The sequence below is a fragment of the Cimex lectularius genome, unplaced genomic scaffold (genome assembly GCF_000648675.2).
Source record: "Cimex lectularius strain Harlan isolate CLEC.00 unplaced genomic scaffold, Clec_2.1 scaffold122, whole genome shotgun sequence".
NCBI classification, from domain to species: Eukaryota; Metazoa; Arthropoda; class Insecta; order Hemiptera; family Cimicidae; genus Cimex; species Cimex lectularius.
This window is the reverse complement of record NW_019392735.1, coordinates 679830-698604: the sequence shown is the minus strand read 5'-3', so window position 1 is coordinate 698604 and position 18775 is coordinate 679830. Positions and strand designations below refer to the sequence as shown.

Sequence of the window (18775 nt, the reverse complement as noted above, 5' to 3'; positions counted from 1 at the left end):
AAAAATATACATGTAAACAGAAATAAGGAAAATCAAAGATTAAAATTCATTGTAGTTCAAGCGTAATTATTATTCCTTAAAAACTCAAAAATCATTCTTTTAAAGGCCATCTGACTGTCAAAAGTGGATCAATGGACACATTCAAAGATTGCTAAATTCACATCAAACTTATTTCATGAATGAGACATCGGTTCTTCAAGAGGAAATGTAAAATAGTTCAGCCTCTTGCAAACTCAGATTAGGCACCTTTAAGATGAGTTGTGATAGAATTTTTGGAACATCAATAAAACCGTTAAAATTTTTTTCATCCGAATAGCGAAAAATCACCAAGGAGTCGATATTCAGTGCGTCTATAGCCGCAGAATACGCAGTGATACCAGATTTAAACATTAGGTATTTGGTACCATTTCTCTGATTTATTTCTAAGTCATTTGAATGGTTTTGTTCTCCCAACCAATATTTTTTTGAATAAACACTAGCAAAGTCAGACGTCATACGTTTAATGAAGCCCAAGTTCCTGTACGTCCTATTGATCATGGATGATCTTCAAAGGTATACTTCTTATTAAAAACAACCCTAAATCAACAACCTCGGAGACCTCCCCACGAGGAAAGTATATGATACAGAATACTGTTCAGAGAAATCAACTTTTTTGCAGAAAAAGAAATGTAATGACATTTAAGTAGATTAGTCGAAAGTCTGTTGAAAATGCACTAGTCATGAAAGGAAGAAATATCTTTTTGTAACAACAATCATTAAACGTAGAAATACATTTGTAGATTTTTAGGTCATAAGCCAATAAAGACACTTTAGAAAATTTAATTAAATCAGCAGTCATTAAAGAAAATGATTATTTGGGGATCGTGAAATGCAGTCTGGTGTGACGTAGGTTTTAGAAAAACGCTTTCTTTATCGTGCCAACGTTTCGATCTTTATTGAGATCATCTTCAGGGCCCGGGATTTATAAATGTTGTTTAAATTATACAAATTTACATGTGTAGGGTGTGAAAAAAGTGGATTTATACAATACTATAAATTTTAGACTCAATAAAAGTATTTGTGTTTGTTTTCTGTGTACACTGATTTTTTTATTACAGAAGTATGTGTTTCTAAGGACAGAATTGACATGTTTGCAAGAAAAACAAGCTTTTTTCGGTAGGTGTTGAAGGATTTTTGCATTGATTAGGTAGTAGATGACTTAGGACATGGGATACTTCATTGCAGTTCTTCCTCGCAAAATGTAACTGCAGAATTGCAAAAACTAGAATTTGTTAAGACTAGAATGGACTGCTGACACTGCATTCTCAGGAGGCGTATGTACAGACTAGGGGTGGCAGAATCAAGCTTGTGATATTACCAGGAAGAAGGAACAGCGGTACATGTCCTCTATTGGTGAGATGTTTTGCAGGCTGAGATTCCAACTCCTGGGAGAGGAAAACATCCCGGATCTGAAGGATAATATGTCCTAAATAGGTCCTAAATGAAGTATCTGATAAAACCTTAAGCTTACCGAGAAGTTCTAGATAATTATGGAGATTGCACAAATATTTGTCGCTTAGGTCGTAAAGAGGCCGGCTTCTTTTGACCCTTAACCTTTAGATTATTAATAATAATGTTCTAAAATAAAAAAGGCTTTTAGTAAATTTAAAAAACTTACACCTTGTGTCTTTTATTTAAACAAAAAAGAAACAAAACAACTGATATTTCTCAAGATCTAATGCAAAGAAGTCCTCACTATTCAGAAAAAACAAGACAATATTGTAAATTTTGTATTGAAAATTGGCATTTTATTATTAGTAAGAAATCAGAATTGCGTGAGAGCGAGTGTGATGATGAGGACGAGAGAAGGAAGTGAACAAATTCGACCATCGCTCTTAATAGACTTCCCTAACTTGAAGAATTTTGTGAGATAATCGTGATCTTGATAAAAGATAAAATTGTAGTAGAAGCCCTGGTAAAATCCAAAACTGAAACCGTCGCAGATGAGAGGAGCTCCGGAGTGGTTGAAGACCAGCCGATCGTTTTTCGAGACTGGTTCCAGGCAATTTTCTTTCCCTTTGCAATTCTTCGAAAAAGGGGTTACTCGGGTGTATTTAATACTGGGAGACGACTTTTTATTTGTCGGCTGTCCCGGAGATTCCAACGTCCAACTAACGATTACGCACGTTTTTCCGGAGTCGAGGACATTTTTCCAACTCTTGCTAAATCCTTTTCTGTCCGCCGCGATTGGTTTCATAGGCTGGATTTTGGCGTTGATCAGGAAAGGCTTTTTCAACAACGCGTACGAGACGTCGTACGTTGGGTTGATCTGTCTATTGGAATCGTACCTCCGAAAGTACTTATGGTTTCGGTATTCGGACACAGTCGGGTCATCCGAAATGGGAGAATCGCAGCTCTTCTGCTCGGCGAGAACGCGGGGCGCGATCGAAGTAATTGTCTTACGCGTGAGCGATACCACAATTATCTTAAAACAGTGAGCGACTGTGAAAATCGTATTTGGCAAAATCAAGGATGCCATGCATTGAAAAGTCTTCTCTTCACACACTGTGACCACAAAAGAAATATCCGGTTTGGGTGATCGCTGGCATTTCGAATCCTTTCCGGAAGCAACTGCCACAAACAGAATTACGTATAAAAAAACTATCATCTCTACTCAATTTTTTTACGATTCTCCAAGCTAATAATGAATTTTTCTAAATAAAATCTCTACATGTGTTATATCTCTTTGCCTCTAAAACATAAATAAAATAAATTAAGATATATTTACCGTTTTTATCAGGCTAACCCAGCAACAAATGTGTACTGTGGTTTCCTCTTCTTCTTACCTAACTTTTCTACCTTCATAGACATTCTACTGCCTCTCCCAATGGGTTCGATCATATGCCTATTAAGCCGGCTATTTCCAGCCTACACTGATCTTAATAGAAGGCTTTGCTGCTGCACGTCTGTCGTACAACTTTCTTGTAGTGTTGTCCCACCAGGTTCTGAGTTTAATTCGGCAGTTACTTTTATGGCACCCTATAGGAAGAACAATCAAGGGTTATCCTCATGGCGGGCCAAGTTCGTCAAAACTGTAGCAAACCTCGTTGAAGTATTATATGAGTCTACTTTTGGCTAAACCGTTTGCCTTACCGCCAGGTCCTTAGTATGATTTATACTACAATTACTCTTCTTTATTCCAGTCCGGAGGAGGACTATTCAAGGGTTACTAGCATGGCAGGTTATGCTGGTTAAGTTTACAATACCCAACAGGGAGAAGGTTCGAATTCTCTTGATCCTAAGTCTTAAGTAGGCAAGATGATGTTGAAAAAAGAATTTGCCTGTCTATGTCTTGTGTTGATTTCCTACCAGTTCTTAGTTTAATTTATACAGCAATTACTCCTCTTTATGCCAGTCGGAAGAAGTACCATTAGAGGGTTATTAGCTTGGCAAGTTATTCTGTTAAGGTACACCAAACAGAAAGAAAGTTCAAATTCTCATGATCGTAAGTCTTAAGAAGGCGGAACGTTTTTCAAGAATGTCTTTAGCCTGTATCTAACTTGTTTATTACAGCTATGATTGCTATGTCAGCTTAATCTTTTATGGCAGTCCGAAGGACGGCCACTCAGGCGTTATTGGCATACCAGGCTATGCCGGTATGATTTCAACAGTCAACAGAAGAAAGGTGCAAACACTTTGGTTCTAAGTTTTAACCGTTTTTACATTTTACCGTCTACAGCAGGTCTGTAATAAGAAGGCAAGAATTTCTTGAAAAAAGTATTTTTCATGTTCTCTACCATGTGCTTTTGCATCCCTATGTACTTAGTTTGATCCATTCGGCAATTACTCTTATTTAATGGCAGTCTGCAGATGAAACACTCAAAGCTTATCTCATGGCAGGTTATGCTGGCTTCAAAGTGCTACACCCGACAGAAAGTTCAAGTTCTTGATCCTAAGTTTTATTTGCTTTACTGTTGCAAGGCGGTTGTAAGTTTAGGCGAGACGTTTTTTACCATATCATTTGTCTTTCTTTGTCTTTGGGTTGTTCCACCTGTTTTTGTTTTTTTTAATTTCAGTTTGAAATTTTACAGATGGATTCTAGTTCTGGTGTTCCTGAATAAACCATCCATTTCAGCCTTTTCGATTACCTTTCTTTGTGCCCAGGGACCCAGACAAGAGAGATAATTTGTCTGTTTCCTATTAGTGCGCTCACACATTCCATGCGTATGTACTCAGGATGGTTTGAGCGTAGGTTGATGACCATCTTTCGAAACTCCTCACTTACAGGCAGGACATAGTATTGAGTATTTGCGACTGCATGTGATTCAATAGGTTTGCTGTAGAACGTCATCAATTGATTGATGGTTGCAGAGAGCTTTATCAAGGACCAATAATCACTGTTTTCAAAATGTTCACACCAACATGTTTTGCTATGGCCAGAAGGACCCCATTCTCTTCAGTATTGATTTCATGAGCTGCTTTTTTAAGAGGAAGAGCAGTAATTAAACTTAGGTTTTATTGGGCCAGTATAATATTATTTAAATATATATATAATATATTTATCAACAAGACAGAATTGGTAAACATTGAAATGGAATTAACTAACATTTTACCATTATTTTAATTCCTTCATTTGATATAACAATATTTTTTTACGAGGTTTCGCAACAACAGACGTAATATAAACCGTCAGGGTGCCGGCGTTTTTGAAAAAAAAGCCCATTTGTAACTGAATGCCGGGCCGCTGGATTCGAACCCCGGACCTTTACCTTACAGTGATGAGCGCCGTGTCAAGACCTATAACGTTGCGGCCACCGACGCCCCTGGACCTCACGACAGACAATTATGTTTTAATTTTGAACCCAAATCACGTCACATTTGGGTTTTTCAGAAACGTACTTATGAGAAAACCTCGAAATTATAGGATGATTTTAAAGTCATTTGGTAAACTTTTTTTCAACTGTGACTTTCGTTTGAACTATTTTATTGTCTTAAAACAAAAACGAAATGTGCTTAATTTTAAGCCGAATTGAAGTTTTAATAAACAATTACAGGCTAGAGATTGTCTTTTTGTTATCAGCATATAAATGTCTTAAGTAAGTGGTGGTGCCTTGGGTTTTCAGTAAATAATCCGGTCTCTTCTCAATTAAGCCTTACGAGATATCGTGGAAGCCGGCCAACCAGCTCTGATAATCACGTTTTGTCTCTGGGCACAACTTTCTTCAGGAGAAAGAAATGATCCAATGTCCCACTTTACCCCATGTGCTCGATCTATCTCGACCCCAATAATCAAACACACATCCTCTAAGCCAGCCGAGATCGCCCATTCCTAACTGTTTAAACATCTAACTCAATTAATTATACACAATATTTTCGAAATGAAAAATTTGTGACGCAGGTGAAGTTTGTGGCATGGGCGTTCGAAGCTCATGTGGTTGGAGCAACGACTTATTGAGCCGAAGGCCGTGGGTTTTTCATTTCGAAAAATTGTTTATAATTAGTTGAACATATGAACAATTAAGAATAACATGTGTAAGTAACTCTGTAGTTCGATTGCTAAAATAATAGAATTGATTAACAGTCAATATTTCACAGTTATTTAACTTTCTCCGTCCTCTTACACCCACTGATCCATCACATGTTCAAAATTGCCAAAACAAATTAATATTAATTCATTAATTTGTAACGCTCTCATGGCCTCTAAATTAATGAGTTGATATTAATTTATTTTGGAAATTTGGAACATGTGATGGATCAGTGATTGTAAAACGGCAGATAAAGTGAAATAACTCTGAAATACTGACTGATAATCGATTTGTAACTCTGTAGTTAAATGACGTTATTTGATTGCAAAAAAAAAATAGATTTGATTGACAGTCAATGTTTAAGAGTTATTTCACTTTATCTTTCTTCTTACACACACTGATCCATTTCACGTTCCAAATTACCAAAACAAATTAGTATTAATTCATTAATTTGTGAGGCTTACATGGCCTCCTAAATTAATGAGTTGATATTAATTTGTTTTGGAAATTTGGAACTCAGTGAGTGTAAAAAGAGTCATAAAGTGAAATAACTCTGAAATATTGACGGTTAATTTCACTTTATCTGTCGTCGTACACTCACTGATCCATCACATGTTCCAAATATCAAAAACAAATTAATATTAATTCATTAATTTAGGAGGCCATGTGAGCCTTGACAATTACAATTGATAAAAGTAATAAAAAGTTGTTGTTTAAAGATGGTTACGTTTAATAAATTTTGTTACTGCTTATAGCGATTCTTGTTGTATGCGATGGATAAAATTGTTTGGACGAATCTTGGATCAATATTACAATGCATTTGGGGCTGATTTTCGAATTTAACATTCGTTCAACCAATTTGGTCGCTCTGCACATCCTTCTTGTCAGTTTTCATGATAAATCCAATATATTTCGTGGTCCAATTGACCAAACAACTTTTTTCAATTAATTAATCTTTATGTAAGGTATTGGGTGAAATAAAAAAGCTAGTGTCACAAGCGGGATTCGAACACACGACCATATATTATAGGTTAAATAAGAACTCTCTTCTCGCTCACTCTCTCTCTCTCTCTCTCTCTCTCTCTCTCACTCTCTCTCTCTCTCTCTCTTTCTTTCTCTCTCTCTCTTTCTTTCTCTCTCTCTCTTTCTTTCTCTCTCGCACTCTATTATTGGTATTTTTTTGTCCTGATCCTTTTTATTTTTTTCTCGTTCTAAATCCATATCATTTGCTTATTCTCTCTCTCTCTCTCTTGCTAAACACGCCGCTGCTCTACCACTTGAGCTATCGTGACTTCGATTTTCCCTCCTTTTTGCCATTTTTCTAATGCGAAAATTCGAAAGGTAGGTAGAGATGGGAAGTTGGTGTCCGAGTGGATCGAAGTCCGATAGCTCAAGTGGTAGAGCAGCGGCGTATTTAGCCGAAGGTCGTGGGTTCGAATCCCGCTTGTGACACTAGCTTTTTTATTTCAATCAAACCCATACATAAAGATTAATTTTCATAATAAAGTTAAGAAAGAAGAAAAAAATTAGTGGGTGAACTACATAATTCCCGAATAATAACAGTTGGACGTCTGTGGTTGGAAATTTCACAGATTTGTGAAATATGCCAGTTTTGAGGAAAAGGTATTAAAAAGAAAGTCGTTCTGGTCAACGTGTCGATGGCACACCGTACTTCATCCGAGGCTAAATTTCCATCGGTCGGCTTTGAGGGCGGTCGTCTTACACCGCGATCCATCGCTGCGAAGAAAGAAAGCGATTTTCACCCGTGCGGGTCAATCAGGCCGTATAGTTTTCTATTTCATAGAACGGGGGGAAAATCGTATCCTTACTCTTGAGAGGATGACACCGCTCCAGCCGGCCTTGACCACACTTTCCGCGACTGATCGAGGTTAGGAGAGGCTTTCGTCAACCCTCAGAATCTCAGTAGTGTACTAGCAGGATTTGTCAGCTGATCCTCGAGGTAAATCTTTATGATTCAGGTCGGAAGGAAGATTTATTCTAAAATATGGAAGATTTCTACAATCGAACTTGTCCATTGAAAACAATTTGGACTGTGAGATATGGTCGTAACCGATTATTTTGGTACCCTTATGAGTTGGCCTGCATCTTCAGTGTAAGATCTTGGAAGATTGACAGACCAACCCAGCGAGGATAAAAAACGGGCAAATTTCAAGTTCATTGAGAAATCTCACCAATTTGGAATATTATCCACATGGAGTATTACATTATCCACGTTATCCTTTCTTATGAAAAAATCGATTTTATCTATTTTTCTTTAATTTGACGCATGTTCTGAAAATCTCGGAAAGAAGCAATCATTTTAAATTACTTACTTTCACTAAATGATTCTTGCTTGCATAAGCATTGATCATCGATGACAAGCACAACCAAATCTCAATTTTATCTAATGAATTTAATCATATTCTCTGTGATAAATAATTGTAAACATTACATGAAACGAGTCTACAAATGTAGGAATTTGATTCATTTTTTGGCAGCATTGTTATTTCTAATTTTCTCAAGGAAGAATTTATTTTACATTCTTTTTTAATTTTTTTTTTTTTAATTTGATTCTTTGACATGCAATCATGATCCTGAGAATAAAAAACAATCATAGAAATTAAATAACAATATTTGTTCTTAATGTCTTTCGGGTTCTTCATTGATTTCCTTATGTGTCCTCACGGATGTCCAGCCCCCTAGGTTCCTAAATTTTGGCCCGATTTTGATATATATTTTTTTAAATTTTCGTTATATAGTTTGTAGATGTTTCAACGGTTCCGGAAATCACTTTTTGGTTCGTTGTTTTTGACATAAAAATCTTTATTCGCTTTCTTTATTCAGACTTGACACCACTAGACTTTTTATTTTGAGGCAATTTAAAATCTGTAGTCTACAGAACTCCTTTAGTTGACATCGAAGTTCTTAAGGGGAGAATTATTAATACGAATTAATTCCATTATTAATTATTAATTCGAAATATTCCGATAGTTGTAAATAAGAAAGTAATGACTATTGAAATAGAAACCGATACAAAAATGTGTTGAAAGTTAAAAATATTATTTATTTTAACACTGGCATTCTGTTTTTCTACCCTTTCATCCACATCCGAGAATTTTTGGTTGTAGAAAATTGTCGTTCTTCACTAAATAGGAAACTCAAGTTTCCTGGAGTGGTGTTTATAGTAACCGGCCGACGTGAAAATGTTACTTCTTCTAACTTATATAAAAATTAAGATATCGAATACGGATTATTTTTTATGACAAAAAACAATAAACCAAAAAGATATTTCTTGAACAGAAGAAACAGACGCATAGAAAACCTAGGCTTCATAACGCAATGGTGATTGATTAAAATCGGACCAAAAGTAAGTTAAAAGGGTGGACATCTTCCGTGGGTCATTAGATAGATCATTTTTGTAAAAATCTCATTCTGACTTATCAACGCCAATTTAATTCTGAATTCTTCCAAACAGCCACAAACTGCAGAAATACTGCTACAAAACATTTTCTTTCTACTAAGCTTTTTTTGTAAATCTCCACGATAATTTTCTAACGGACAAACATACCCCGATGAACATGGATATTTCATATTATTGTGTAATCGTTGTAAACTTTGTTGTCAGCGATGACTATGCAGCCGTGAGGCGGTAGTGGGCAAGCCAAATCCATTTGTCACGGCAGTTTAGCCTCATCCCGTTTCCTGCCCTACATTAAACAAATCCTAAGCACATACAGGCTTGAGAAAGATATCAACTTTTTTGTCTCTGTAGAGATGTTTAAAAGCGGAAATATTTCCTATTTTCATCTCGAAAATAGATCATTGCTGGACTGTTTTCATTATTTACTATCAAGCGTTGAACCGTTCGGTACTACTTTCAATTCCAATTTATAAATCTTTATGGTTTTGGTTGAGATAAGAGAGTCAGTGTCACGAGTGGGATTCGAACCCAGACCTTCGGCTAAATACGCCGCTGCTCTACCGAGTGGATCGAAGTCACGGTAGCTCAAGTGATAGAGGAGCGGTGACTTTAGCCGAAAGCCGTGAGTTCGAATCCCGCTAGTGGCACTGACTTTTTTATTTCAACCAATACCCTACATAAAGATTAATAAATTGAAATAAGTTATTTGGTCAATCAGACCGCGAAATCTAATGGATTTAATATTTAAAATGAAGTATATCTTCACTAAAACTCTCCATGGCCATTTCATTTGTCGCCGAGAATCGAATTGATTACACGACATTTGAAAAATGGAAAAAAGGAGGGAAAATTCGAAAGGTAGGCTGAGATAGGGAGTTGGTGACCGAGTGGATCGAAGTCACGCTAGCTCAAGTGACTCAGCAGCGACGTTTTAGCCGAAGGTCGTGGGTTCGAATCCCGCTTGTGACACTGACTTTTTAATTTCAACCAATACCTTACATAAAGTTTATTGGAAGAAGTTATTTGGTCAATCGGACCACGAAACATAATAGACTTGAAATCTACTTTCGAATCCGATACTTACCCCCCCCCATTTTGGTCTCGATCTGGAAAAACAAAAAAGTCCAACCGCTCGTTGAAAAACTAAACCGATTTCTTGTATGCGAATCCGTATCTATACAGCCCCAAAACTAAATATCGAAGCTGTCTAGATGTAGAACCGGACGTCTTCATATATCCAAAATTAAAACCAGCATATCCAAATTGTGCAGGCTAAACAACCTCACTCTTCTCATTAATTCATTAATGTTCAATTATTACTTTTGAATTTGGCTCGAGTTGTGTTCTGAATTTTGTAAATAAAGTTAAGTATGTCAATCTAATGTTTGTCTAATACTCGTTTTGCTATTTTTCTTTCTACGTATGAACAATTCCGTTGGTGTCCTCTAACCACTGTTTTGTTTTAAACGTGAATTGGCTGTCTCTTCGGCCGCTGCCTTTGTTAATATGATCGTATCATTTCATAATGATGAATTGTCATTAACCTTTCCCAGGTGTTTAATAACGATTGCAAAAATTTACTAGATTAGAATTCCACTGAAATCCATGCAAATGTAAACAATAAGATAAACAATTTCATATGTTTTTAAATGAATTTTGGTACAGATTTATTGAGAGTTTAAAAGAAAGTAGTGTAAGGCGTTGAAGAGTGATCCGATCATGACGGAAGTGAGAGCCGCGTACATGTTGGAACTGTTCGTATTGTAATGTGCTCGTTTCTTAATATTTTTAGAATTTTTCTTCTCGTCGCTAATTTCAACTTCGAAGAATCTCGTTTCTTTGTCGAACAAGACGAAAGTGTAACCATCGCCTTGGTAAAATCCGAACAAGTGTTTGCCGCACAGTAGAGGTGCTCCTAAATCGTAATCGTGAAAAATTTGGTAATCTGAAGTTGGCATCATGCAGTGCTCCGACCATTTACATTCATCCGCGGGTTTTACATCTATGTAGCGTACAAGTGAGTACCATGTGCGAGGCCGATTCTTCTTCTTCATGGACATCTCTTTAAGCATAATTTTTCGGTTCTTATTCCAAGCATATGCAACGCACTTTAATCGGTTATTAACGACGTCTTTCCAAGAATTGGAAAAACTAACAAGACCGGGCAAAGTTGCTGTTTTGTAATAGCCATCCGCCTCAAAAGGAGGATCCAAATATCCAACCGCGACGTCGTAAATGTCCCTGTCCTTATTTTCATTATGGTAGTTGACATGTTTTTTTATTTCTACAACATACGGGTCAGACGATGCAATTGGCTTCGAGCACGGAGAGGGGAGTATGCGGAGAAGAATCCGATTTTTGTCCGACAGAGAAACATTTCCGCTCAAACAGTGCGCGGCAGAAACGAACATATCTAGCCTTAACAAAGATGCTAGGCATTTGATAGTCTCACCTTGGCAAATGTTGTATAATAACATCGAGTCTGGTGCGTATTCACTATCATCGCCGATTAGGTTCAAATTCTTTCCAAAGGACACTGCTACGTAGAGAAATACACATAACAACGCAAACATTTTACGATTAAGTTTATACACGTGATTTAACTTTATAACTTTCAGTACAATTGCGTTGTATCATTTTTGAAAAATAATTAACACATGTCGTAGCTCTACTTCTCAAGAAACAAAATAAAAGTAAACAAAGCAGTTGTTCATTTTATCTTGAAACTTTTACTTGTTTTTAATGAAATCGTAGCAAAACTCATGATGAATGAAGGAGATACAAAAATGTTTAGGCGTTATTTTTAGTTGGGTGATGGTAATACCATGGCTTCCCAAACTATGTCCGGGGACCCCTTGTCTGCCGACCCTATCTAAGCTGGGGGTCCGCGGCGAACTTCAAGAAATATTAGTAATAAAAAAAATAAACGTAGAATTAATAAATAAAATTAAAAACTATAACAACGAGTATTGGAACAAAAGTTATGAGTTCAAATTATTAATTATTTTTCAAATAATTAATCTTTATGTAAGGTGTGAAATTTCCAACCACAGACGTCTGTTAAATTCGTGAATTATGTAGTTTACATACTAAAAATTTTTCTTAACTTTATCATGAAAATTAATCTTTATGTAAGGTACTGGTTGAAATAAAAAAGCTAGTGTCGCAAGCGGGATTCGAACGCACGTCCTTCGGCTGAATACGCTGCTGCTCTAAACTTGAGCTATCGGATGTCGAACCACTCGGACATCAACTTACCATCTGAACCTAACTTTTGAATTTTCCCTCCTTTTTGCAATTTTTCAAATGTCGTGTAATCAGGATTCGATTCTCGGCGACAAATGATATGGCCACGGGGAACTTTAGTAAAGATATATTTCATTTTAATTACCTAATTTTGTGGTCCGCTTGACCAATTAATATTACAAAAGGTTTTTAGTTGAGAAAAAAAGTCAATGGCACGAGCGGGATTCGAACCCACGATCTTCGGCTAGATACGCCGCTGCTCTACCACTTGAGCTATCGTGACCTCGATCCACTCGGACACCAACTTCCCATCTCAACCGCAACTTTTGAATTTTCCCTCCTTTTTGCCATTTTTCATTTTAATTGTTAAATCCATTACAGTTCGTGGTCCGATTGACCAATTAACTTTTTTCAATTAATTAATCTTTATGTAAGGAATAGGTTGAGATAAAAAAGTCAGTGTCACGGGATTCGAACCCACGAATCAAATAGATTACATGGCATTTGAAAAATGGCAAAAAGGAGGGAAAATTCGAGAGATGAGTTTGAGATGGGAAGTTAGTGTCCGAACGGATCGAAGTCGCGATAGCTCAAGTGGTAGAGCAGCGGCGTATTTTGCCGAAGGTCATGGGTTCGAATCCCGCTCGTGACACTGACTTTTTATCTCAACCAAACCTTACATGAAGATTAATAAATTGAAATAAGTTATTTGGTCAATCGGACCACGAAATCTAGTGGATTTACTACTTTCAACGTTTGTTCTTGGCTAATAAAGGTTTTTGACTGACAATTCTTAAGATAACGTGAACCAGCTGGGATGCAATACGGTCTTCAGTACAGAAATAAAGAATAAATAAAGTCCTGGTGATTACTATCTATTTAATATCTGTGAATATTTCCCAGAGAAAAGGGTCTTAACTGTTCAGTCACAGTATATAAATTTTCAACGTAATTGTAATTGTGTAAGTAAATATTAGTTTCACAATGGTGAGAAACATTTCAGTATGTCAGGTTCAAAATAATTCCGTACCATTTTTTGAAGGTAAATTCCATGTAAATTTTAAGTTCTTGTCAAAAACTTTAATCAACGATATATGATCAATTTTGTTCAACTACGTGAGTTTGAATCCCGCTCGTGACACTGATTTTTTTGATCTCAATCATTACCTTTTAAAAAGATTAAAAAATAATAATTTGGAAGTAGTTTAATGCGACTTGGACGATTATGGTGATTAGAATAGAGAGAGGGTTTGAGCAAAAGGGCAAGACGAAAAATTTGAGTGTATCTCACGAAGAACGTCAGAAGTCTTCTGTTACAGTTGTGTTTGATTTTGATCCTAGAGATATTCTTAATTGTTCACGTTTTCAAGTGATTCGGGTGCATTTGTTCTCGTCAAATTCATCTTTTTTCTTGCATCATTCTAAGATGAACTCGGGGTGTTCCTGAAAATTGGCGGTGGATATGGGGGACTCAGGATTGTACATAACATTATCGTTCGCACAGGTTTAAAAGTGTGGTGTTGGAATGGATTGGCCAGTGAGCAACGTAGAGTACAGGATGGGACCAAGAAAGTCATCTTGTGGGAAGCAATTTCATATCTGGAAACTCATTGCCTCGCCTTACTTTTTAAAGCAGCGATCAATTGAGTAGGAAGTCCGGTAGGACTTCAGCCTTAGGTAATAAGGATTGGAAAGGAGATGTTTTAGTTAGTAGAGAAAAAAAAACGTGCATAATCTTTATGTTGCAAAGTGAAAACTAAAAATTACGAATACAGCCTAATGAAATAGGTTTTGTCATATTTTCAATCGGTTTTATTTTTTCATATCTCATGTTCTTCGCATATCCCATCTGAAGGTATTTTCATTTCTATTTCTTTTCATCCTAACCTCTTTTCGAGAATAGAAAGAATCTTATTAGACAATAAGAATAGAAGGAAAACGGGCACTTTAACAAGGCAGAAACGTTTTTAAAAGGGATCACGTACACGACGAGGACAGGTCTTTTTAGCAGAAGCCGCGATCGGACTGAAGGCGAAGTTCTTGATACAATGTTTTCAACTGCCCACAAATCCAACTTTATTATAAATATCTAGATGTCACGTTTATAAAATCATGTTTGATGAAGGAAGATAAGATTTCTCTTCAAGGTAGGTAAATCGATAAAAGGATAAAAACGCGTTAGTGTAACTGCTTTCAAACACGGTTACAACATACAGAACTTCTATAAAGATGTGCAATATTAAGAGAATATCAGTCTTTTGAAGCCTATATTCTAGCAATCAATTTTGGGCGATTGATTAATTATTGGGCAATTGACGTTTTACTCGAAATAATATATCTATATGGAGTTCTTCGAAAATAAAAGTCAAAACAGTTAGATTATGCGGATTCTAAGGTCTCAAAGTGTTTGTTTTTGTCTCATTTAGGATATCTAATTGACAGGGTGGTGCAAATGAGAGGAGTTTTCTAGTAATCCCCACACAACCATAATGATTCCATTCACAAGGAAGAGGACAATAGGAAGCCTAAAAACTCCAAATCTAACCGATACCCATATCCCATTTTCCAAGGAGGGTAAATATCTAGGGATCACCCTAGACCAGCTGTTCACATGGAATCAACATTTAACTAAAACCACCCAGAGTGCCAAAATTGCCTGGGGGAGGTTGAGAAGGCCCTGCGCCAAAATCTGGGGATTAAGTCACAAAATGACTCTACGGGTGTACACCCGCGTCTTAAGGCCGATGTTGACACATAGGTAGGTAGTGTGGTAGACTAAGACTCTAAGTGGCACCCAAAGACAAACTAGTCTCAGTGTCACTGGATCCATGAGTACTACGCCAACTGCGGCCCTGGAGGGGTTATTAAACCTCCCATCGCTTCATATTTTAATCCAAGGAGAAGCCCTAGCAGCAGCCCTCAGGCTCATAAATAGAAAACCATCTGCAAGACTAGGCCATGTAATATAAACAATGGATATTGAGAGAGGAGATACAGGCAGATATTAAGTCTATTGGTTTCTTGACTCCTAAAATACAAATCATTCACATCAAGATGGGGGAGTCGATGGCCGCAACGCTTCAGGCGTTGACACGGCGCTCATCACTGTAAAGTAAAGGTCCCGGGTTCGAATCCAGCGGCCCTGCATTCGTACCCGACTCTGATGTTGCGAAAAAAGCTTCACATCAGGCTTTTCTGATTTGGTTTTGTTTTGTTTTTTATAAGTACATTCCCTATTTTGATCTATCTGGCGAGGTTGACGTGTTGGTTTCCTTCTTCAATAGGGGGGGGGGTTTATTTGGGAGTACAACAAAACGCACGTACAGACTCATTAAGATTAAACAGACTAAAAGTTTGAGTGGTGTTCCAGTATCATTTCTACATGCAAATAAAGAAGGAAATTTGTATTTATACGTGTATAGCTTTAATAGCTAATTTTTCTAAGGCATCCTTTGAAATTTTGTGGTTTTAGCATATTTTTTTAAATTATGAAAGGCATGTTAGGCTTTATGATAAAATCCTGATTGACACGTTTCCCTTAGGCATAGATGTAAATGTGCTGGGAACAATGAACTCCCAGCTCTCGCCCCGGGAAAATTCGTCCAATTACATTGACGCTTATTTTCACTTTTATAACGAGCGGGCTGACCGATATCATGCCGGTGATTCTGAAAACGAACAGTTTAGCCGGCCAGGAAAATATTTTAGCTCAAATTTGCAAAACGGAAAATCAAAATTAAGTGGTTACCTGAGAGGATTAAATGTATTATTTAAGAACATGTTCATGTTACACAGCATTTCTTTTAATACATTTCTAAAAATCAAATTCATTTGTTTGGGATTTTAGAGAAAAAAAATCCTTCGTAGACGTTTCACGGCGAGACTCTGCGTGAACAGAGTTTGGTCCGTTTTAACCTCGTTTCAACGGTATTGTTCGCGATTCGGCACGCCCTCGGAGCCACCAGTCGGACAACGCTGTTAATTAAACGACGAAGCCGTCGAAAGTTATCTCCGAAATGAGGAAACGCCGTGCTAATTGAAAAATATCTGACGGAGCCCGGCCTCCATCCAGGCTGTTGGCACATCGACACTGATCAAGTCTGATCTCGTGTCGCGGAAACACGCTCGACGATTACGATTATTAATAAAAAGGAGAAGAAACAATAACGCTTTTGTTGAGAAAAGACCTTCCGATTTTTCGCAATCCCGTGACCCAGGCTCTCGCGCAAAGCCCATGACCGTGAATCTCGTGCACTTTCCTCGAGAGTTTCTTAAAGTATGGACAAAAAATTAGAAAAAAAAATTATTGTAGCTTTTAAATCATTTTCCGGATTTTCCATGATACAACATAAGCTTAACAAGAATCATACGTCCTGCTTAAATTACATGGTTCATCAATTGAAAAATGCACAATTCTTCCAGGGAACGTGCAAATCTTCTTGCAGCATCACTCATTTTCGTTTTGTAACACCATCTTTTATTTTACTTCAAGGAGAGAATTTATTTATTCACTAGCACTCCTCAAGCGATTTGATGCTTTGATCTGTAATTTAGCTCCTTCTTACTCACTGGGATTCTTCCGGTCTATTTTCTGGAGGAATTATCATTCTGTTTAATCATTTCTATAATTAGGTTGTTACAGTGTAGTCCGTAAATATGTAGATAATTAGATAGATAAAAAGATAGATAAAGGGAGGAAAAAAGAAAGAGGAAAATAAAGAGAACGAGAGAGAGAGAGAGAGAGAGAGAGACAGAGAAAAAAAGAGAGAGAGAGAGTGAGAGAGTGAGAGGATGAAAGGGAGAGAGTGGGAGGGTGAAAAATTTATTTCCACTAGCATATTTTCTTCTCTACTCAGAAAAACATTCGATATAGATATGTAGCCTAACCCAACCTAACCTAAACTAACCCAAACCGTAATACCTACCTTAATTCTACCTAAACCAACATTCTTAATCCTAACCCTTCCTAATCTAATTTAAGCCAACATTTCTGCATCCCCAGGTAAGGTGAAAAAGAATATCCACAAATTTGTGTATCTTCTTAGCCATGTTTTATGTACATAAAGGAAGCATTTATATGTTTGTGGTCTATGACCTGATCCTTCTGTTTCATGGCGTAGCATATCTAAATTTCACATATATGTACTTTTAAATGTTATTTCCTTTCGAATGTAATTAAATGTAATTTACAGGAAATGATAGTCACCGGATGGTGCTACTTCAGGACTATAAGCAGGTCGAGGAAAATCGTTTTGTTGCTTGCAATGCTTATTTAACGAGGGCTTGAAATAAAGTTGAAATCCATTACTCCTATATTCAGGAAGAATGCAATACACTTTTCGAAAAAGTTATTATATCAAAATACCCAAAATTAATGTGGTACTGCTCAAAATATGATCCGTTTCTACCCATATTTTATACAGAAATGGGAAAAAAATGTTAATTTTCTAATCCTACATTACACCTTTTTGACTTTATAAGTTCCACCTTTTTAAAAGACAGACGACATGACGGCAGGATATACGTGAATCCTTTCTTTGAAGTGCTTTATTCCTTTTGATCAAAATGTATTACTTAGTTTTTAAACATCCATAACCAAAAGTATTAAAAACCGTTTGGAACGAACTGGTCATACATACTTCCACCAAAAGCAAAACAATAATCCAGGCTCTTGAGATAACTTTGGATGTTTTTAGAAAATATCCACTTTACACCTTTAATAAATAATTCTTACCAAAACCAGTAGTCATTTTTCCGTTTTCGATAAGATTTAACCCTCTGACGAATTATAATAATCTGAACGCCAAAGATTGTAAGATACTTAAGGTGTTATTTTAAGCTTAGGCTGATAATAGTAATTTACGAATCCTGACTTACATTCTCGAATAACGCAGCACCATTTGACAACTGGAAAGCGTGATGACTCATCTTGAAATCTGGTGTTTCACCAATCTCTGAAAAGAGTAAAAAGTAAAAGTATTAATTTATTAGAAAATTATTAGAAGTATTAGTAGTACATTAATCTATTAAAAGTATTAGAAGGGTGTATCAGCCTCAGCTGAAATGGTTTATAAGACGAGAAATAAAATAAAGTAACTTGAGACACATTATTCTGGTCCGTCTGTTTTCCCTGTTCACCTGGAATCAGAAGTCATCCCCGTGATAACCCTGTCTGAAAGACAGTTCTGCTTTGATCACTCAACTGCCAACATTTTTTTCTTAATATTATGGACAGAATTAATTGTTTTTGCTTTAATTAACATTTTTTTGCTTTGTTTGAACTTCTTGAACGACATAGACTTGATGTGAAGATTATTTACTTAGTTCCAAACCTGCTGTTTGTTAAAAAACAACTTTAAAACGCAACAGGAAAAAAATTATAATATATTTTTGGACTTATTTTTCCACTCTTAATTAATGTTGGTTTATCTACTCCGCTCGGGGTTTATATGTATTCAATCTCAGTTGTACCGAAGTCGTTATGAGGAATAGTGGCCTGACACCAATAAGTTTTCTTTCTTCCCTTCTTGGGAAATTAAAAAAAAAAAGAAATGATTTTCTCCGTTCCTTTTACCCGTTTCGTTCTTGACGGGCAACCTTTCTC

The 18775-nt window shown here is 36.5% G+C and overlaps 2 protein-coding genes across 2 annotated transcripts in view; one reads left to right on the top strand and one right to left on the bottom strand.

The window, feature by feature from the left end:
• Positions 1-18775, top strand: part of LOC106662165 (espin) — a 127968-nt gene that overhangs the window by 9615 nt on the left and 99578 nt on the right. The gene's annotated exons all lie outside the window — the stretch shown is intronic.
• The window catches only part of LOC106662169, a 108717-nt gene continuing 92715 nt past the window's right edge, over positions 2774-18775 (bottom strand). Inside the window, exons 3-4 of the mRNA XM_014386015.2 lie at positions 18049-18123; positions 2774-3018 (exon numbers count right to left, since the gene is read on the bottom strand). Coding sequence (XP_014241501.1) covers positions 2908-3018; positions 18049-18123 — 186 coding nt within the window. The 3' untranslated portion in view covers positions 2774-2907. The remainder of the gene's footprint in view (positions 3019-18048; positions 18124-18775) is intronic.